A 19275-nucleotide genomic window follows, 5' to 3' on the forward strand; every position below is an offset into this window, starting at 1 on the left:
ACACTGTATACCCGTCAACGGGGCAAGAGATAAAAATAAGAGGCAAAATAACATGTACAACGAATAATGTAATCTATTTACTTAGATGTCCATGTGGGAAAGCATATGTGGGTAAGACAACACGTGCATTAAAAACACGCATTGCTGAACACAGGAGTACAATACGTAATGGGGACGAAAAAAGCCCAGTAGCTTTACATTTTAAAAAGGCACACCACAATGTCTCATCTTTAAGATACCTAGGAATAGAGAAAGTGCATCTTCCGAGACGAGGGGGAGATATAGACAATCTCCTACTGAGGAGGGAAGTATGGTGGATCCATTATCTTAAAACCATGGCACCAACAGGACTCAATGAGGACTTTGATATTAGGCCATATTTGTAAACAAGCCAAAGAAGGGAGTTGTATATGTGTAGGTTGTAAGACGTTAACTTTTCTTTTCCTTTTGTTGTTTTTGCTTGTAACTTGTTGTACACAGTGGCTATGATCTGGACCGGGTCAAAAGATATATAGTTTTTAAGGAGTATTTCTTGAGAAATGCATTTCATGAAATGTATATTTCTTTGGAGAAATATTTCTTGGAAAATATTTGTCAGCAGATAATAAGCTTAGTCCTTATTACCTGTCTGTTGAATCAAATGAATTGAGTTTTCTACTGTTTTTAATTTTTACTAAAGTCTTTTTTCTAAAAAATAGTTGTAAAAATCAAGTAAATGTTAATACTCTGTAAAATGTAAAAGATGAAATGTTGTCTTTTGATAAGTTGTCTCTTGACAAAATGTTGATTAAGTCTTGGTATCGCCCCTGATCACCAGGTGGGGCTGGTAACCAAAATCATTTGTTCCTGTATAAAAAGAGGTCATTTCCTGTTCTTGTTTATACTTGAAAAAGACCGAAAGGGTCGAAACGTCGTATCAGCTGTATTGTGAAATAAAACCTGGAGCATCAAAGTGAGTTGCGAGCCATACCTTTGTTTTGTGTAGTTACCTTGCCATGATGTAACTCCAAATGTGGACAAGAAATCAAAAAATATTGCTGCATTGATTAGAAATTGATAATTCAAAATATGCTCCTAATTGACTTACATTGTACGGTTAAACAGCTCTAAAAATCACTCTTTTAGCCCGTAAACAAACAAAACCGATTCAGACGATATACAACATCACCAAACCTAGTGCTGTTTGTTTTTATGATAAAAATGTCAACTTCCTGTTGATTTTGCTATTTTAATTGGGAAGAAAACCTGGACTGGAACCGTGGATCCGGATCTTCAAATAGCAAAGTAACTAAACAACCCAAAGCGTTCTTGCCCTTTAAATGAGCCACACTTGACAGGCGATTGGAACGCAGCCCATCTCAAGTGCAGAGCAGTCACCATATCAATAATATATGGATCTAATAGTCCATGCCTACTGTTTATGAAGATTATCATTATTACTATTGATATGATTATTGTAACGTCCCACAGCAGGCGGACAGACAGACAGACAGACATACATACATACATACATACATACATACAGTGGTGACTGCCCACCACACACCCTGTCTGTACAAACACCCTAACCCTCACACCTCAGTTGAACACACTGATGAAGGAGTGTGAGTGTGTGCGTGTGCGTGTGTACACAGAAGTAACTCTGCCAGAGAGGACCAGACCCCCCCCCCCCCACACACACACACACACACACACACACACACACACACACAAACATCAACATCATTTTTCCATTGTGGTATATTTTTTCAAATGTTTAGTCTAAGCCATGGGTGTCCAAACATTTTTCAATGAGACCACATTTGAAAATATGAAAATACCTTTGACTGCACTTCCTGTCCTACTGTACCTTTGTTTCATAACAAAGTCGCATAGTATACAAATGCTTTGCGTTACAACTATGTGATGATTTAACTACAGTGCAATATCCATATCAATAGTGTTTTGTAGCTTTTTAGTAGCTCCTCTGTGCTGTGGACAAATGTTAAACTATTCAGCGTTTTTTTCCCCACCATTTTCTCCTTCCCGAGACCGATTCTGATACCCACAACTTGCGTATCGGTCGATACCGAGTACCGATCCAATACCATTATGTAATTAAAAAAATCTAGGACAGTGGTTCTCAAAGTGGGGTCCAGGGACCCTCAGGGTTCCTTGAGGGGGTTCCAAATGGACCCTTACAGGTTTGTAACTCTGAGAGTGTACAAATGTACATATATTATTGTACACTCTCACAGTTATGGGGACCTTGAAATTAAAAAGTTTGAGAACCACTGATCCAGGAATAAATAAATAAATCCATTAATAATAGTTAAAGTGCAGCTTCAAGTTAGTAAAATAATAATGTAAATAGTACAGTTATAAAGAAAACATCACATGGATGCACCTGGGACCTATCATCAGTGTTGTAGACTGGGGTCATAGGGTGTTTTGGGTCTCGCAACAACAGTATCGGCAGCTTTTCCGATACTGGTATCGGTATACTCTACAAATATGTACAGTCTAATAAAATGTATTTTTGACAAATGGCAGTGTAGCCAAATGTAACCAGGTGTGAAAAGATCTCTACGAAAAGCCTACATTAAAATGGCCTTTCTTTCACATCTTGAGAATGAAACAACAAAAGGAACAAGCAGTTATAGGAATCCTTACACATTTGACTGAGACAAAGCCTGTGTCCAGGTCTACGAAAACAAGTGTCCAGGTCTACGAAAACAAGCCCAAAAGAAGCGACCAGTTTTACCACTTGAACCCCATACATACTATTTGGAAAGTAGCAGATCTACAAGTATTGGTAATACATAAAGAAGATTGGGGTTTTATTTTTTTAATGTATAGTTATTTACAAATTATTATTAAATGACCAGTGAAGTTTACTGTTTTATTTTTTAATGTATAGTTATTTACAAATTATTATTAAAAGACCAGTGAAGTTTACTGTTTCAGAACACTGATGTCATTTTAGACAGTAACATGTACTGTTACACTGTCAAATATCCTTCCTCCATATCTTTTCTCACGCACGCACGCACGCACGCACGCACGCACGCACGCACGCACGCACGCACGCACACACGCACGCAGGTAGGCAGGCAGGCAGGCAGGCACGCACGCACGCAGGTAGGCAGGCAGGCAGGCAGGCAGGCAGGCACGCACGCACTCTCACGCTCTCTCTCTCTTTCTCTCTCTCTGAGTGTGTATGTGTGTGTGTGTGTGTGTGTGTGTGTGTGTGTGTGTGTGTGTGTGTGTGTGTGTGTGTGTGTGTGTGTGTGTGTGTGTGTGTGTGTGTGTGTGTGTGTGTGTGTGTGTGTGTGTGTGTGTGTGTGCGCGCGCGCGCGCCCGGCGTGTGTGTGTGTGTGTGTGTGGGGTGTGTTTGTGGTGCAGGAGGGCCAGAGAGACAAAGGAACTCATGCATAATTTGGGCAGAATGTTCCTCACTACTTTTGTCGTCTGGCCAAAGATCTGTCTGTCTGTCTGTCTGTCTGTCTGTCTGTCTGTCTGTCTGTCTCATTCCCTTACCCCCCACCTCCCTCCCCCCTCCACTTTTCACTTTTTCATTTCACAGATTCAGAGCTGTCCTCTTCACCTCCGTCATCATGTCTTCCTTCAGTCTCATCCCTCGCTCCATTTCATCCTTCCTTCTGTCTCTTCGTTCATCGTTCTCTCTCTCTTTCTCCATTCATCCTTCCTTCTCTTCCCCACACACACACACACACACACACACACACACACACACACACAATCTCTCTCTCTCTCTCTCTCTCTCTCTCTCTCTCTCTGTTTTTGATTTTACACTACGCACACGCATGTGTGTGTGTGTGTGTGTGTGTGTGTGTGTGTGTGTGTGTGTGTGTGTGTGTGTGGCTCTCATACAACAGAAGATATAATGCATGGTGTGAGCGTGATGTGTACACTTCATCAGCAGTCAGATATTCTCTATAAGCAAATACAAATTAACAGCGCGTCTGCCAAATGCCTACATTGTACATTGCAAATTGTCGGTCTGTTTTGCAAACGATACAGTATGGCACTGCACAGGCTTATGAAACTGCTTTTTTCACTTTATGGGAGATAACTGAAGACAAAAGATTTAAAATAAAGAGAAGTATGACTAAGTAATAGAAGTGGTCAATTTCATCAGCAACTTCATGGTGACACAACACTACGCAACTTAACACATTGGACACGTTTTAGCAGCTCTCAAAACGCCCCAAGACGCCCGCCCCTGGGAATCGACCTGGGAACCTTCCGTTTCCAAGACAGTGTCCCTGGTCTGTCTGTCTGTCTGTCTTTACTCTGATTGGCTGGAAGCCCCCCCCTTATGCAATATTTCAGCAGTGATCCGTTTGTGTGTGTGTGTGTGTGTGTCCCACCAATCAACTCTATCATCTCTTCTCCTCTGTGGGACTATACAGTAGTTCATCTGTACACTACGCACGCACGCACGCACGCACGCGCGCGCACACACACACACACACACACACACACACACACACACACACACACACACACACACACACACACACACACACACACACACACACACACACGACTAACATTCACATAGCTTTGTTTGGGGTTTAGTCTTTCTTTCATTCAGCTACATGTTGTAAGGAGGTTAACTTTAGTTTAATTATTTTATCAAACTATGTTAGTTTCATTATTGTTGTACATACATTACTACTAGTCTTGATTTCTGCATGTTTTGTTTAACGTTTGCTTTGGCGATGTAAAACATGTTTTCTCATGCCAATAAAGCCTGTTTGAATTGAATTGAATTGAACTAGAGTAGAGTCTGTGTGCCTGTCTGTCCGTCTGTCCGTCCGTCCGTCCGTCCGTCCGTCCCTCCATTCATTCACCTTTCTCCACATCCATCCATTCATTCATTCATTCATTCATCTATTCATTCATACATACATACATATGGTGCATGCATACTGTACATACATGCATGCATACATGCATACATACATGCATACATACATGCATTCATTCATTCAGTCATTCATGCATACATTACATACATTACATACATTACATACATTACATACATTACATACATTACATACATTACATACATACATGCATTCATTCATATCTATATTTCTCTGTCCATTAGTCAAGGATCAGGGGCTGGTTGCCATAGCGAAGTCACTGAATAAATATTTAGACCTTGAGCAGCAAACCCTTGTAATGGCTTGTTTACACTACGCTATAAAAAGACGTGTAATTCACAGAACAGGCTAATTGTCTAAAGCCCTTTTTAAATGGATTCACAAAGTTGACTATTAATAATCAGCCAGCCAGCCATCACTGACCCAGATATGAGTCTGTGGGGAGACGTGAGGTTTGTCTGCTACACTGTAATCAGATTACAGATTACTGTCTGACAGACAGTAATCCTGTGGGAATAACAGCATCATTACATAACACCCATGCTTATCTATCTGCACAGATCTTCAAGACTACGGAATAACAGCATCAAGTGCATTACATAACAACCACGGTTATCTATCTGCACAGATCTCTAAGACTATCATAACATTTAACATTGCTATTATGTATTTATATTTCTTAAGATGTGTTGTATAAATACATTCATACATATTGCAAACAAGCAGCGCTTCAATAAAAGGAGTTGTGCTTCCTGCTACAATTCATAACACCTGGCCAGGAGGAGGCAACCGATACAATATCACCAAGTATGAGATTGTTATTGATAAGCTATTATTATGATTATGATTATGATATGATATTTATGTCACATGGTGATGACGGGTGGATTGCAGACTAACACGGCCACTATAAAACTAGATGATGCTGATAATTAAATCCAGCATAACAAACCAAAGGGGTTCAAATTAGTTAATATAGCTTAAAAATCAGTTCAGCCACTTTAATGCTATTAATAGCTCTGGTCCATTGCCTTTCGGGTTCTCTCTCGTTTCAGGCTATGGGACTTTCGAGCCAATGCTCTTGCACCACGGGCTGCCTAGGCTCTCATCTGGAGTAAAAATAAAAAATACACTTTCGCTACTCACCAAAACAAAGACGGTTTTATGGAGTTGAAAGCCAACTCTACTAAGTGGGAACACCCTGAGCCACCCCCCTCACGTCTAAAATACACTTTTTGGCCAAAATGTAAAATAATCCACCGGACGGAGACACTACTTCTTTGTTTTTTAATCTTCGGCAGCGCCATCACGGCGCCAACTCACTACTGCCACACACAGGACCGCATTACACCTTACAAACTAGTCTCATTGAGTGTTATTCGGCTCTGCAACGTTAAAGGCGCTGTTCCGTCAAAACATCTCTGAACCAGGAAGTGTCTCTCCGTCCGGTGGATTATTTTACATTTTGGCCAAAAAGTGTATTTAAGACGTGAGGTGGGGGGCTCAGAGTGTTCCCACTTAGTAGAGTTGGCTTTCAACTCCATAAAACCGTCTTCTCTTATAAGGGCATACCTGGCACAAAACCTTTACAGATGGGGGTCCGCAGCCAAATGCATATCAATTTGGGGGCCCTTGACATTGAAACACTGCACCATAAAAACATGATCGATTTGATCTAATGAATAACGAAGCAAACCTCATCCATCCACTGCAACCACAAAGAAGCTGATTATACAACCAACCTAGCCTCGCGTGGCCAGACTATATCACTGCGTGGATATGAGTCTGGTGCTTCTATGAGGACGTTTTTTTCCCAAGGGGCGGGATCAAAAGAATGTTTCTGGACGCAATTGGTTAGACCTACAACCAACTACTAATTACAGTCTCCCATATTTGAATACTGGGCCCTGATTGGTCACCCCAGACTTCGGGAGCAGGAAATGGATTCACAACGGAGTGGGGCCAGACCCAAATCGCAGAGGGCAATTTTTGTTTTTGCACTGGCAGTGGCAGATGCGTCTGGTCCAGGCTACAACCCACCCACACACACACACACACACACACACACACACACACACACACACACACACACACACACACACACACACACACACACACACACACACACACACACACACACACACACACACACACACACACACGGAGACTAAACTAAAACTAAGCTTCTATTCACATGTATTGAAAAAGCACCCTGGCAGGTGGTCATTAATTAAGGTCATTAACAAATCATAGCTTTGATGTTTTTTGCTGTGTGCAAATTAATACAAAACAAAAAAACAGGCATTGTAGACCAGTGGTTCTCAATGTATGGTCCAGGGACACCCAGGTGTCCAGGTGGTCCCCAGCAAAACAAGTTAATATAGCATCAAAATCAGTTAAACCACTTAAAACACTAAAACATCAGCTATTTAAAAAATACCAGATCTAAATGTGAAATATATGTGCTAAATGTAGGAATATGTTTTGAAACATTTTAACAACACAAACGTTGTATAGGGGGTCCCTGGCACAAAGTCTTTTCAGATGGGGGTCCATGGTAGAAAATAACATGAATGTAGGGTCCTTGACATGAAACATGTTTGAGAACTATGTTGTAGGCCAGTGGTTCTCAAACAGTCCAGGCAGCGACCCCTAAAATTAATCATATTTGAAATGGGGACCCCCCAAAATAATCATGTTTGAACTGAGGACCCCCATCCTCATAAGGATTTGTAGGAGTTGAGGCATTACATTTCATTTGACTCGGTTCCACAGATAACTATTGTGAAAATAGCCAATCTACAAGCTCACAACGCTCACAATCAGCTATTTTCAACAATTCTGACAATTTCTTATATTATTTGACAATTTGGCCAATGTTTGACCAGCTATTATAGTATTGTTTGTTTATTTCTTATTACTTTTAAGACCTTTTTTTAAAGGGTCTTAAAAGTCCTTAAATTGCCACTTCCCTAAAAAAAGAATCATCAAAATCGGTTTAATTAAATGTAATTAAACCGTAGCTATTTTCATATTTTGCTCTGTACAGTCTGGTTGCATCAGACAACAATAGCAGGGCATTGTGAGCCTGATCAGCAGCATGTGACCCAGTCCAGCTAGTCTAGTCCAGTGTCCAGCAGCAGTAACGGTGTTTTACACAGACAGGACCCCAATGGAAACCTTTGGCCAACTGTTAATTAATCAATCAATACCTTCCGACAGGAGAAGAGTTGACCCACATGTCCAGCCTGCCTCACCCCGGTTTCCAGTCTGTCCCGTCCGGACGCAGCTGTTTGCTCTTCTTTGGACAAATAATAGACTAGAACTGCCTTAGTTATTATGATGATCTGTTCCGATCTGTTCTGATCTAGTTCACTTCGCGTCTCCACAAGGCGCTGATCAGCGCGCGCGCACACACACACACACACACACACTACACTATGTTCCTCTTTTCTCGTGTCTCACACTTTCTACCAAAAACACACACACCCACAGTCTACTCTGCACTGCTTTCTCCTGCTTTCTGTTGGGTTTCTATTTATTTATTTATACCAGTGAGCGCAATCGCACGCGCGTGCCTGTGTGTGTGTGTGTGTGTGTGTGTGTGTGTGTGTGTGTGTGTGTGTGTGTGTGTGCGCGCGCGCGTGTGCGTGGCGTGCGTGCGTGCGTGCAATCGTCTAGACATATGCTAGGTTCATTGTTTACCTGCGATACTAGTTTCTTGAGTCGCTACAACACACTCTCTCTCTCCCTCTCTCTCTCTCTCTCTCTCTCTGCATGATTGTGTTCAGGTCATTGTGAACCCCCCCTCTCTCTCTCTCTCTCTCTCTCTCTCTCTCTCTCTCTCTCTCTCTCTCTCTCTCTCTCTCTCTCTCTCTCTCTCTCTCTCTCTCTCTCTCTCTCTCTCTCTCTCTCTCTCTCTCTCTCTCTCTCTCTCTCTCTGCATAAATAATGTTTTATAAAGAACAACTAAACTGTGTCTCTCGCTCTGATCCCCAGCAGCAGCTCCTTTTGTTGTTGTTTTGTGTGACACCCATTGGGTGTTTACCTCGGCCGGCACCGCCTTCCCCCCACCCATCCTCCGCCTCCTCCAGTGTTGCCAGGTCTTGCGAGAGATACAAGCAACCAGGTCTACGAAAACAAGCCCAAAAGAAGCGAGCCCTTCGCCCCCAACGGCCATTTGAAAATAGCCGATCTGGCCTGCAAGCTCACAGCGCGTCGAGATGCAACGCGTTGTGAGCTTGTAGATCTGCTATTTTATTTTTAAATGGGAAGAAATTTAGATTTTTTTAAAGGATTTTTTTTTTTTTTAATTGAACAACACAAATCTTGCATGGGCCGGGGTCCCTGACCTAAAATATTTTCAGATGGGGGTCCGCAGACAAATACATATTAATTTGGGAGTCCTTGACTTGAAAATGTTTAAGAACCACTGGTTTTAACAACATTTAGTAAACAAGCCCAAATAAGCAACTTCACTTTACAAACAAGCCCAAAAAACCGCAACCCCTTAACTACTGATATTAACAAGCAACTTTACAGAAAAACAAGCCCAAATCGCTTATAATAAGCCGACATGGCAACACTGATCCCTCTCCACCCCGTGCGTCATGACGCAGCACCGCAACGCACGCAGCAACGTGGGGACACAGGCCAATCACACGCGACAGAAATGTCGGCTTCCCCGCCCCTCAAACAGGGAGACCAGCCCCGCCCCCTAACTTGTTAACTCCAAACATGCCGCTTCCACAAGCAAGCAGTTCTCAAAGTGGGGTCCGGGGACCCCGCAGGGGGTCCTTGTGGGGGGGTCCCAGGGGGCCCCCAGTTAAATTAGTTAATATATCATCAGCATCAGTTTATCCACTTTAAACCCTATAGACATCAGCTATTTGAAAATTGATGATCTGCATTTACACAATATAAATCTTGTAGCCTATTCTTCTGCCTACACATACATCATGTCCTAGTATGAGCGAATAGGGGAAGGGGATCGACGTCACGTGATTCCCTTAGACCTGCCAAAAACTTGGATGTGTCTCAAAGAATGTGATTATTGGCAGAATCGCGGAAAGTTTAGAATATTTGGCGTTCCCGTTTTCATTTTTCACAAGATCGGTGGTTGTTACAATGACCACTACTTCACCATATGTTGGGCTATGACGAAAAATAAACCCACAAGATGTAACAATGTGTGCGTTCCGTAATGCAATGGACCCTTCGCTAAACCCCACCCCAAAAGCGATTTTCCAATGCCAGCTTAGCAAGGTTGTTAGCCTGGCATAGGTCTGGCAAGCTTTCGTCACCTGCCATAGCTGTCAATGTTATTTCGCCCGCACACACACAATCATTTGCAACATAATAGCAAGAATAGGAATACCACGAATCCACGATAAGTTAACGCAATGGTGACTATGAACCACGTACCCAAACCCGTTGGAGGCTGCTTTTCCCAATTAAGCTGAAATCTGCACTTAAACGGCAAGGCTGAATATGGCTGTGTTGTTGAACACATACACAGCTGTCAGAAAGTTACACGACACGACTCACTCGCCCAGGTGGTGTCAATAATAGGCTACTAATCACCGTAATCGTAACAAAATTCAGAATCACAGCGCTGCCTGTTTCGGATTCCGCACGTTAAAGTATATTCATTCATTTGTTCGTCTATTTATTAACTGCTACTGTAGTCTTACCCTGCGGTACATGAAAACTCCTGTTACAGTCATGGATCAACTTCAACCTGGTGTTTGCACTTTCTCCATTTACGGTCCGTACATATATATAAACGTTCAGATTTCAAATATAAATTGCTTACCCTATGGCCACGGATGTTAAAATGATGCACGGGACTCTCAAAAGTACCCGTATATTCTGTATTGTTCAATAAAAAGCATTTTAATCCGATCGGTGGCCATTTTCTCATAGTTATAACGTATCAGCGTGCAATACACCTACCAACCGATAGGGTCGCTTAGTTGAAAGCATATGGAGAAAATGGCCACCGATCAGATTAAAATGCTTTTTATTGAACAATACGGATGATACCTGTACTTTTGAGAGCCCGTACATAAATGTAACATCCTTGGCCATGGGATAAGCACTTTATGTTTGAAATATGAACGTTTCTGTAGATGTACGGGCTATAAATGGAGAAAGTGCAAACACCAGGTTGAAATTCATCCATGACGGTCGAGACAGACGACCGTCGTGTATCCATGGCTATTACTCCCTCTAACATTTCCCGTGTTTTTAGTTTATTGAAATAATGTCATGCACATTTGTCCAGTGCATAGCCTACTGCAGGCCTTGTTGACTAGATTTAGAAGAGATTTTGAAGCTATTGCTGCTGAAATGATCGATTATTTTTAAGGGGAAAAGCCGTCATTTAACATGCAAGTCAATGGGTGAGAAGCAGAGATTGCCAGGCGCTGCCAGGCCTGGGTGTGACTAACTTCGCACCACCAGTCACAGAGTGGAGTGGGTGGGGCTTAGCGAAGGGTCCATTCCTATGGTGAAAGCTGTGTTGTTTCACCCGGTGAAGATATGGCGGATTCGGCCACGCCCCGAAATTAAATACCCGTATGTGTGTCTCAAAAACTGGGGGTCCTTGGCACAAAATATTTTCAGATGGGGGTCCTCGGCCAAATATATATTAATTTGGGGGGCCTTGACATGAAAATGTTTGAGAACCACTGGTATAGATTAGAATAGAATACAATAGAATAGAACGACCATATGGTGTTCACCGCACATTTTTCCTTGGTTATTCTGGGATGCATCGTCATAGCAACGCGCAGTGATAGCAACATGACAGGAAGCAGGCAGATCAGAGATTGTGTATCACAAAATGCCTCATCAGGTGTGTGTGTGTGTGTGTGTGTGTGTGTGTGTGTGTGTGTGTGTGTGTGTGTGTGTGTGTGTGTGTGTGTGTGTTTGTGGTGGGGAATTCCATCCTGTAAAGTTGTGCCAGAGTGAAAAATACTATATTAGAATAGAAAATAAAGAAATATTCAAAATATGAATATTATAATATTATATATATTTTCATAAACTGGCCCTTGGCCTCCACCCGGACACTTTGGCCAGTGTTCTGCTTCACATGAGCATGCTTTTGACTAAGCCCCCTGCACACCGTGATATTCTTACCCCACAGTTTAAATTAAGCTAAATAAAGCTGCCCATGTGAGAAGCCTGCTAAGCTGTGTTGTTGTTCACAAACTGGCAGCTCTGAAGATGGAGGAGAGAACACTGACATCTACTGGTGAAACACGGTACCACTTGTTGTAAAAACAAAGGTGTCATGGTTGTGAACAGACTGGTGGCTCTCTCTCTCTCTCGCTCGCACGCACGCACGCACGCACGCACGCACGCACGCACGCACGCACGCACGCACGCACGCACGCACGCACGCACGCACGCACGCACGCACGCACGCACGCACGCACACACACACACACACACACACACACACACACACACACACACACACACACACACAAACTCACATCCATTCCCCACAGCCACTGTGGCTACTGGCTGCTGGGAGTTATAGACAGGTAGAATTTAAAGAGTTCAAACCTGGAGCTGACGAGAGCTGTGCTGTATGATTTGTCAATTAAAATAACTTGTTGGGCGTGGTATTATGATTGATGGCCTACTAAGACAGAATGTGGGTGTCTGTACGAGAGAGGACAGCGGAACAGTGAGAATGCAAGGAGTAGAGGTGGCGAATGTGAAGGAGTTTAAATACCTGTGCTCAACTATCCAAAGTAATGGAGAGTGCAGGCAGGGTGGAACAAATGGAGGAAAGTCATTATTAAAGGGATATTCCACCGCGCCTCAAGCCGAAATCAGGCTGATCTGGTGCGTCTCAGGAGCGGACACATATATCTGAATAAAGAAGGCGCTGGAGCAACTCGGAAGATTTGAGCCCTTTTATTTGGATCACAGGGTGCAAAGCACAGAAAAAACGACAACGTTTTGATGTCAGATGACATCTTCGACAGGTCGTCAATGGATGGAGTTATCTGTGACAGAAGAGTACCAGCAGGAGTGAAGATGTATAAGACAGTAGTAAGACCAGCCATGCTGTACGGCTTGGAAACAGTGGAACTGATGAAAAGACAGGAGGCGGAGCTGGAGGTGGCAGAATTGAGGATGCTACGATATTCATTAGAAGTGACAAGGAAGGACAAGATCAGAAATGACTACATTAGAGGATCAGCCTTTGGAATGTTTGGGGATATAACGAGAGGCAAGGTTGAGATGGATGAGGGGTACATTGGGAGAAGGATACAGAAGATGGAGCTGCCAGGTGAGAGGAGAAGAGGAAGGCCAAAGAGGAGGTTTATGGGTGTGGTGAGAGAGATGCAGGTGACAAGAGGACATGCAGTGAGAGAGGACATGCAGGTGACAGAGGACATGCAGGTGACAGAGGACATGCAGGTGATAGAGGACATGCAGGTGACAGAGGACATGCAGGTGACAGAGGACATGCAGTGAGAGAGGACATGCAGGTGACAGAGGACATGCAGGTGACAGAGGACATGCAGGTGATAAGGGGCATGCAGGTAACAGAGAGGACATGCAGGCGACAGAGGACATGCAGGTAACAGAGAGGACATGCAGGCGACAGAGGACATGCAGGTGACAGAGAGGACATGCAGGTGACAGAGAGGACATGCAGGTGACAGAGAGGACATGCAGGTGACAGAGAGGACATGCAGGTGACAGAGAGGACATGCAGGTGACAGAGGACATGCAGGTGACAGAGGACATGCAGTGAGAGAGGACATGCAGGTGTCAGAGAGGACATGCAGGTGACAGAGAGGACATGCAGGTGACAGAGGACATGCAGGTGACAGAGGACATGCAGGTGACAGAGAGGACATGCAGGTGACAGAGGAGGACATGAGGTGACAGGAGTCACAGAGGAAGATGCAGAGAACCTTTTTGATTGATTGATTGATTGAATATTTTATTAGGCAAAAAAATGTAAAACAGCACAGTTACATTTAAAGGTATCATGACATTCATTTTCACTTTTTTTATTTTCAATGTTTTATTTGGGGTTTTATGACCTCAATTACACCCAAAAAACCTGAACTTATAACATTCAGTGGATTTTCTGTGGTCTGGGGTTTTCTGAATAATTAGGCTGAAAAGTAATCTGAGCTTGGCCCTTCGACAGTGAGGTCACTGTCGAATAATCCCGCCCACTCTCCTCCTCGCCCCTCCCCTCCCCTATACTTTCCTTTGGGGGGGGCGGAGCAGAGGCGATGATTGACAGGCAAAATCCCTCACCAGCGACACCCGCAGGCAAAGATTTCTTTTTTCATTGCAGTTGAAAAGGCTTTAGAAATGTGAGAGAAAAACACCTGCCATTGATCACTGGAATGGAATTTTCACTTAAAACTTTTTGTACACTTTTGAAGGACCAGGACAAAGACTTTGAATGTTGTATAAAAGTGAATGTCATTAAACCTTTAAAATACTTTGTCTAACAGGTCCGTTCATAAAAGTCCTTGCGGACTTGTTTCCAATGAGGGCCTTGGTATTCAATTCATAGGCATATATAGTGGCACCACAGTTCAAATATCATTACAATCCTACTGTCAATCAAGCACACACACAGTTCTCAAGTTCAATACTTCACCCTTCTGTTGTGCTGCCACTGACGGTATAGATAAGTGGTTCTCAGACTGTGGGTCCGGACCCCAGGGGGGTCCCCAAACGATTTTGGGGGGTTCCCCGGGTGATTTGTACAGAGCTCTCCAGTGGCCATTGAGGGGGGATTTTTTTTTATAAAGATTTATGCGTGGGAATGCTTTAGTTATGCGTGGGAACGTTTTAGTAATGCGTTCCGACGCATTAGTATCTTGCTAAATTGAGGGAACAAGTTACTAATGCATGGGAACGCATTACCTTATTCGTGGAAACGCATTACCTTATTCGAGGGAACAAGTCACCTAATTCATTGCCTCAAATAAACTAATTTGAGGGAATGAATTACTAAAGCGAGGGAACGCATTACTAAAGCGAGGGAACGCATTAGTAATTTACTTGTACTTAAGTACAGTACTTGAGTAAATGTACTCAGGCCATGTTTAGAGACATTTTGACTTGGATTATGCAACATAATAGCCTATGTGCATTCATCATATTCTTTATTGTGGTGGAGAAATGTATGCTATTCAAGGATTATTATTATTATAATAATATTATCATTATTCGTTGTGCACTGGTCCAATACAATAAAGACCAATGCGCTGGTGCGCATATCTAAACACACCCACAGCCTGGCACAAAACAATCTTCTAATTCTCCAGGAATGTCTGTGATTATAATTTTCCTATTATCAGCAGATGTGAGAGTGTCAATTCCTTGTGTCAATTGTGTTTGTGTTGTATTATAATTTATTTTCTTATTTTCTGTAATTTATTTCCACGCGCGTAATTACGCACTTTACATAATCTATCTATCTATCTATCTATCTATCTATCTATCTATCTATCTATCTATCTATCTATCTGTCTGTCTGTCTGTCTGTCTGTCTGTCTGTCTGTCTGTCTGTCTGTCTGTCTGTCTGTCTGTCTGTCTGTCTGTCTGTCTGTCTGTCTGTCTGTCTGTCTGTCTGTCTGTCTGTCTATCTATCTATCTATCTATCTGTTTTCAGCCCAAGGACCCCCTAGCTGAGAGAGAGATGAAGCAGGGACCCCTCTATATTGTATATAAGCTCACAAGTCTCGCGCTGCGAGACGATGGAGCTTGTATATCGGCTTGTAGATCTGTCTGTCTGTCTGTCTGTCTGTCTGTCTGTCTGTCTGTCTGTCTGTCTGTCTGTCTGTCTGTCTGTCTGTCTGTCTGTCTGTCTGTCTGTCTGTCTGTCTGTCTGTCTGTCTGACGGGAAGATACGTAATTCTCATCTCTGCTGATGTATTTATTACACACGTAACACAATAATACACAACGTCTACGACTACTGTACATATATATCTATCTATCTATCTATTTTTTTGCCTATCTATCTATCTATCTGTCAATTAATCTATCATCTGTCACAAGGAAAAAAGAACGAAAAGTATACACCAGAGGACTAATCTATCAGAATGATAAAGAGTACTTTATGCTCAAATTGAGTTCTGTCAGAGTGGCGGACTCACATGAAGTAGTATACGCATCAGTGGTGGAAAAAGTACTCAAATGTTTTACTTAAGAAAAAGTACCAATACTGCAATGTAGAAATAGGCCTATACTCTGTAACATGTAAAAGTCCAGAATTCAAATTTGAGTAAAAGTATCCTACAAAGTCCAAGTATTGGTATCAAAATGTGCTCAAAATACCAAAAGTAAAAGTACTCGTTATGCAGAAGGTCCCATTTCACAAGTTTTCAAATGTATAAAAATCCTTTGAAAATAGCAGATCTACAAGCTCACACAATACAATTATTTATTTGATTTATTTGACGTATAAATAAAGGCTAAATTTACATCTTCTAAATGTAACCTCAAACTACTTTTTACGAGTACTTTTACTTTTTAATTTAAGTACATTTTGATACCAATACTTTTGAGAGCCAGAGAGTGAGAGAGAGAGAGAGAGAGAGAGAGAGAGAGAGAGTTTGTCGTGCAGTTGCACGTAATGTGAAGCTGTTGCATTTGACCAATGAAATGAATGAATTCCTAATTTATGCAAGTGAAAACAGAACTACAAGCTCACAACACGTGTGGATGCAATGAGTTGTGAGTTTATAGATCAGATATTTTCAGCCCCACCTACCAGGTTTATTGACCAATCATACGTCCCAAGCGTAATTTATGGACGTAACATAATAGACAGACAGACAGACAGACAGACAGACAGATCGATCTACAAGCCGATCTAGGCTGCTTCATCGTTGCAGACGGCAGTGCTTTGTAAGGGCATAATATTGACAAACCCTTACACTGAAGACTGAGGCATTAGTGAAAGCAGCTAGGCTACCGGTTATTTGAAGATATTAATCTGAAGATATTAATCTGTTGTAGGCCATTTAAATTCTAGGCTACTGTGTGGAAATAACTGCAGTGTGTATTTATTTAACTTAACAGCCAGGATGGGCACCAAAACATTCTGGGCACTAGGGATAACTGGGCACCTTGGACGAGTGGGCATTAGGGACATGTGGGCATTTGGAAGAGTGGGCACTTAGGGGTGGATATGAGTGGGCGCTGTGGAAATCTGGCCACCAGGAAGACTGGGCACCGGGAAAACTGGTGTTAATAATCATTGTTAATAAAGAATACAATCTTCCGTCCGTCCGTCCGTCCGTCCGTCCGTCCGTCCGACAGACAGACAGACAGACAGACAGACAGACAGATCGCTCTACAAGCCGATATACAAGCTCCATCGCCTCGCAGCGTGAGGCCTTGTGAGCTTGTAGATCGGCTATTTTTGGCATGGTGGAGGGAAAAAAATATACAATATAGAGGGGGTCCCTGCTTCATCTCTCTCTCAGCTAGGGGGTCCTTGGGCTGAAAATCCTTGTGACAGATGATAGATTAATTGACAGATAGATAGACAGACAAAAACATTTTTCTTTTCTGAAACCGCTTCATTGGCGGCGCTAAGGTGGAGCTTAACAAGACCCCCCAAGAACGTTAGCCTACAGTGGGCTATATATGTACAGTAGACGTTGTGTATTATTGTGTTACGTGTGTAATAAATACATCAGCAGAGATGAGAATTACGTATCTTCCCATCAGACAGACAGACAGACAGACAGACAGACAGACAGACAGACAGACAGACAGACAGACAGACAGACAGACAGATCTACAAGCCGATATATACAAGCTCCATCGTCTCGCAGCGCGAGACTTGTGAGCTTATATACAATATAGAGGGGGTCCCTGCTTCATCTCTCTCTCAGCTAGGGGGTCCTTGGGCTGAAAACCCTTGTGACAGATGATAGATTAATTGACAGATAGACAGACAGACAGACAGACAGACAGACAGACAGACAGACAGACAGACAGACAGACAGACAGACATATAGATAGATAGATTATGTTACGTGCGTAATTACGTGCGTGGAAATAAATTACAGAAAATAAGAAAATAAATTATAATACAACACAAACACAATTGACACAAGGAATTGACACTCTCACATCTGCTGATAATAGGAAAATTATAATCACAGACATTCCTGGAGAATTAGAAGATAGAATGTTGTGTGCCAGGCTGTGGGTGTGTTTAGATATGTGCACCAGCGCATTGGTTTGTATATTGTATTGGACCAGTGCACAACGAATAATGATAATATTATTATAATAATAATAATCCTTGAATAGCATACATTTCTCCACCACACTAAAGAATATGATGAATGCACATAGGCTATTATGTTGCATAATCCAAGTCAAAATGTTTCAAACATGGCCTGAGTACATTAACTCAAGTACTGTACTTAAGTACAAGTAAATTACTAATACGTTCCCTCGCTTTAGTAATGCGTTCCCTGGCTTTAGTAATTCATTCCCTCAAATTAGTTTATTTGAGGCAATGAATTAGGTAACTTGTTCCCTCGAATAAGGTAATGCGTTTCCACGAATAAGGTCATGCGTTCCCATGCATTAGTAACTTGTTCCCTCAATTTAGCAAGATACTAATGCGTCGGAACGCATTACTAAAGCGTTCCCACGCATAAATCTTTATTAAAAAAAATCCCCCCTCAATGGCCACTGGAGGGCTCAGTAGATTAGCTTAATATGCAATATTGTTTTCTCACTCAACAGTAAACAAACCAACATATACAGTATAAGTGTATACAGGGTATCTGCACATTTATAAAGTTACAACATGTAGCTGATGTGTCTCGATTTCTTACCACTTCGGGCATGTCATTATCATTAAAGGCAAACACTTAAAAAATATTTAAAAAAATAGCCGATCTCTCTATGGTAGATCGGATACTTTTGAACTGCCAAAAGTTTTAAAACGTCATTAATTGGTGGTTCTAGAACTCTCCACAATCGGGCTCGGGTTCGGACCCAAACATTTGCCATCAGTCGGGCTCTGATATGAACCATATGAGTAAAGTAGGAGAAACATGTAAACCAACATGTACACACGTGTGCATGAGCACACACTGCACGACGTGACACGCGTGCTGAAGCACAAACACACATGCATGAGAGGCGAACACAACCGCTGCAAAACCCAAGGGTATAAGGAGTCTGTATTTGCTGCTTGTGGCCCGGCATGGAGTCCCTCTAAAAAGTCCTGAGAAACCTGCGCCCCCCCCCCTGACCCGACTGGCACGGTCCGAATGGAACAGCATGAATGATGGTGTGAAATGCTGCTAGCACGGAGCAGAGGGCTGGACGAGCCTGGCAT

General features: G+C 42.5%; 1 protein-coding gene across 2 annotated transcripts in view; it reads right to left on the reverse strand.

The window, feature by feature from the left end:
- Window positions 1–19275, reverse strand: part of rhobtb4 (Rho related BTB domain containing 4) — an 83382-nt gene that overhangs the window by 58458 nt on the left and 5649 nt on the right. Inside the window, exon 1 of one of the 2 annotated variants that reach the window (XM_080432287.1) lies at window positions 8108–8664. The exons of the other annotated variant lie outside the window; for it this stretch is intronic. Coding sequence (XP_080288413.1) covers window positions 8108–8136 — 29 coding nt within the window. The 5' untranslated portion in view covers window positions 8137–8664. Of the gene's footprint in view, window positions 1–8107; window positions 8665–19275 lie in introns of those variants that run through there. 2 annotated transcript variants of the gene reach the window in all.

The sequence above is a fragment of the Gymnoscopelus braueri genome (assembly GCF_963280865.1).
Source record: "Gymnoscopelus braueri genome assembly, chromosome: 7".
NCBI lineage: Eukaryota > Metazoa > Chordata > Actinopteri > Myctophiformes > Myctophidae > Gymnoscopelus > Gymnoscopelus braueri.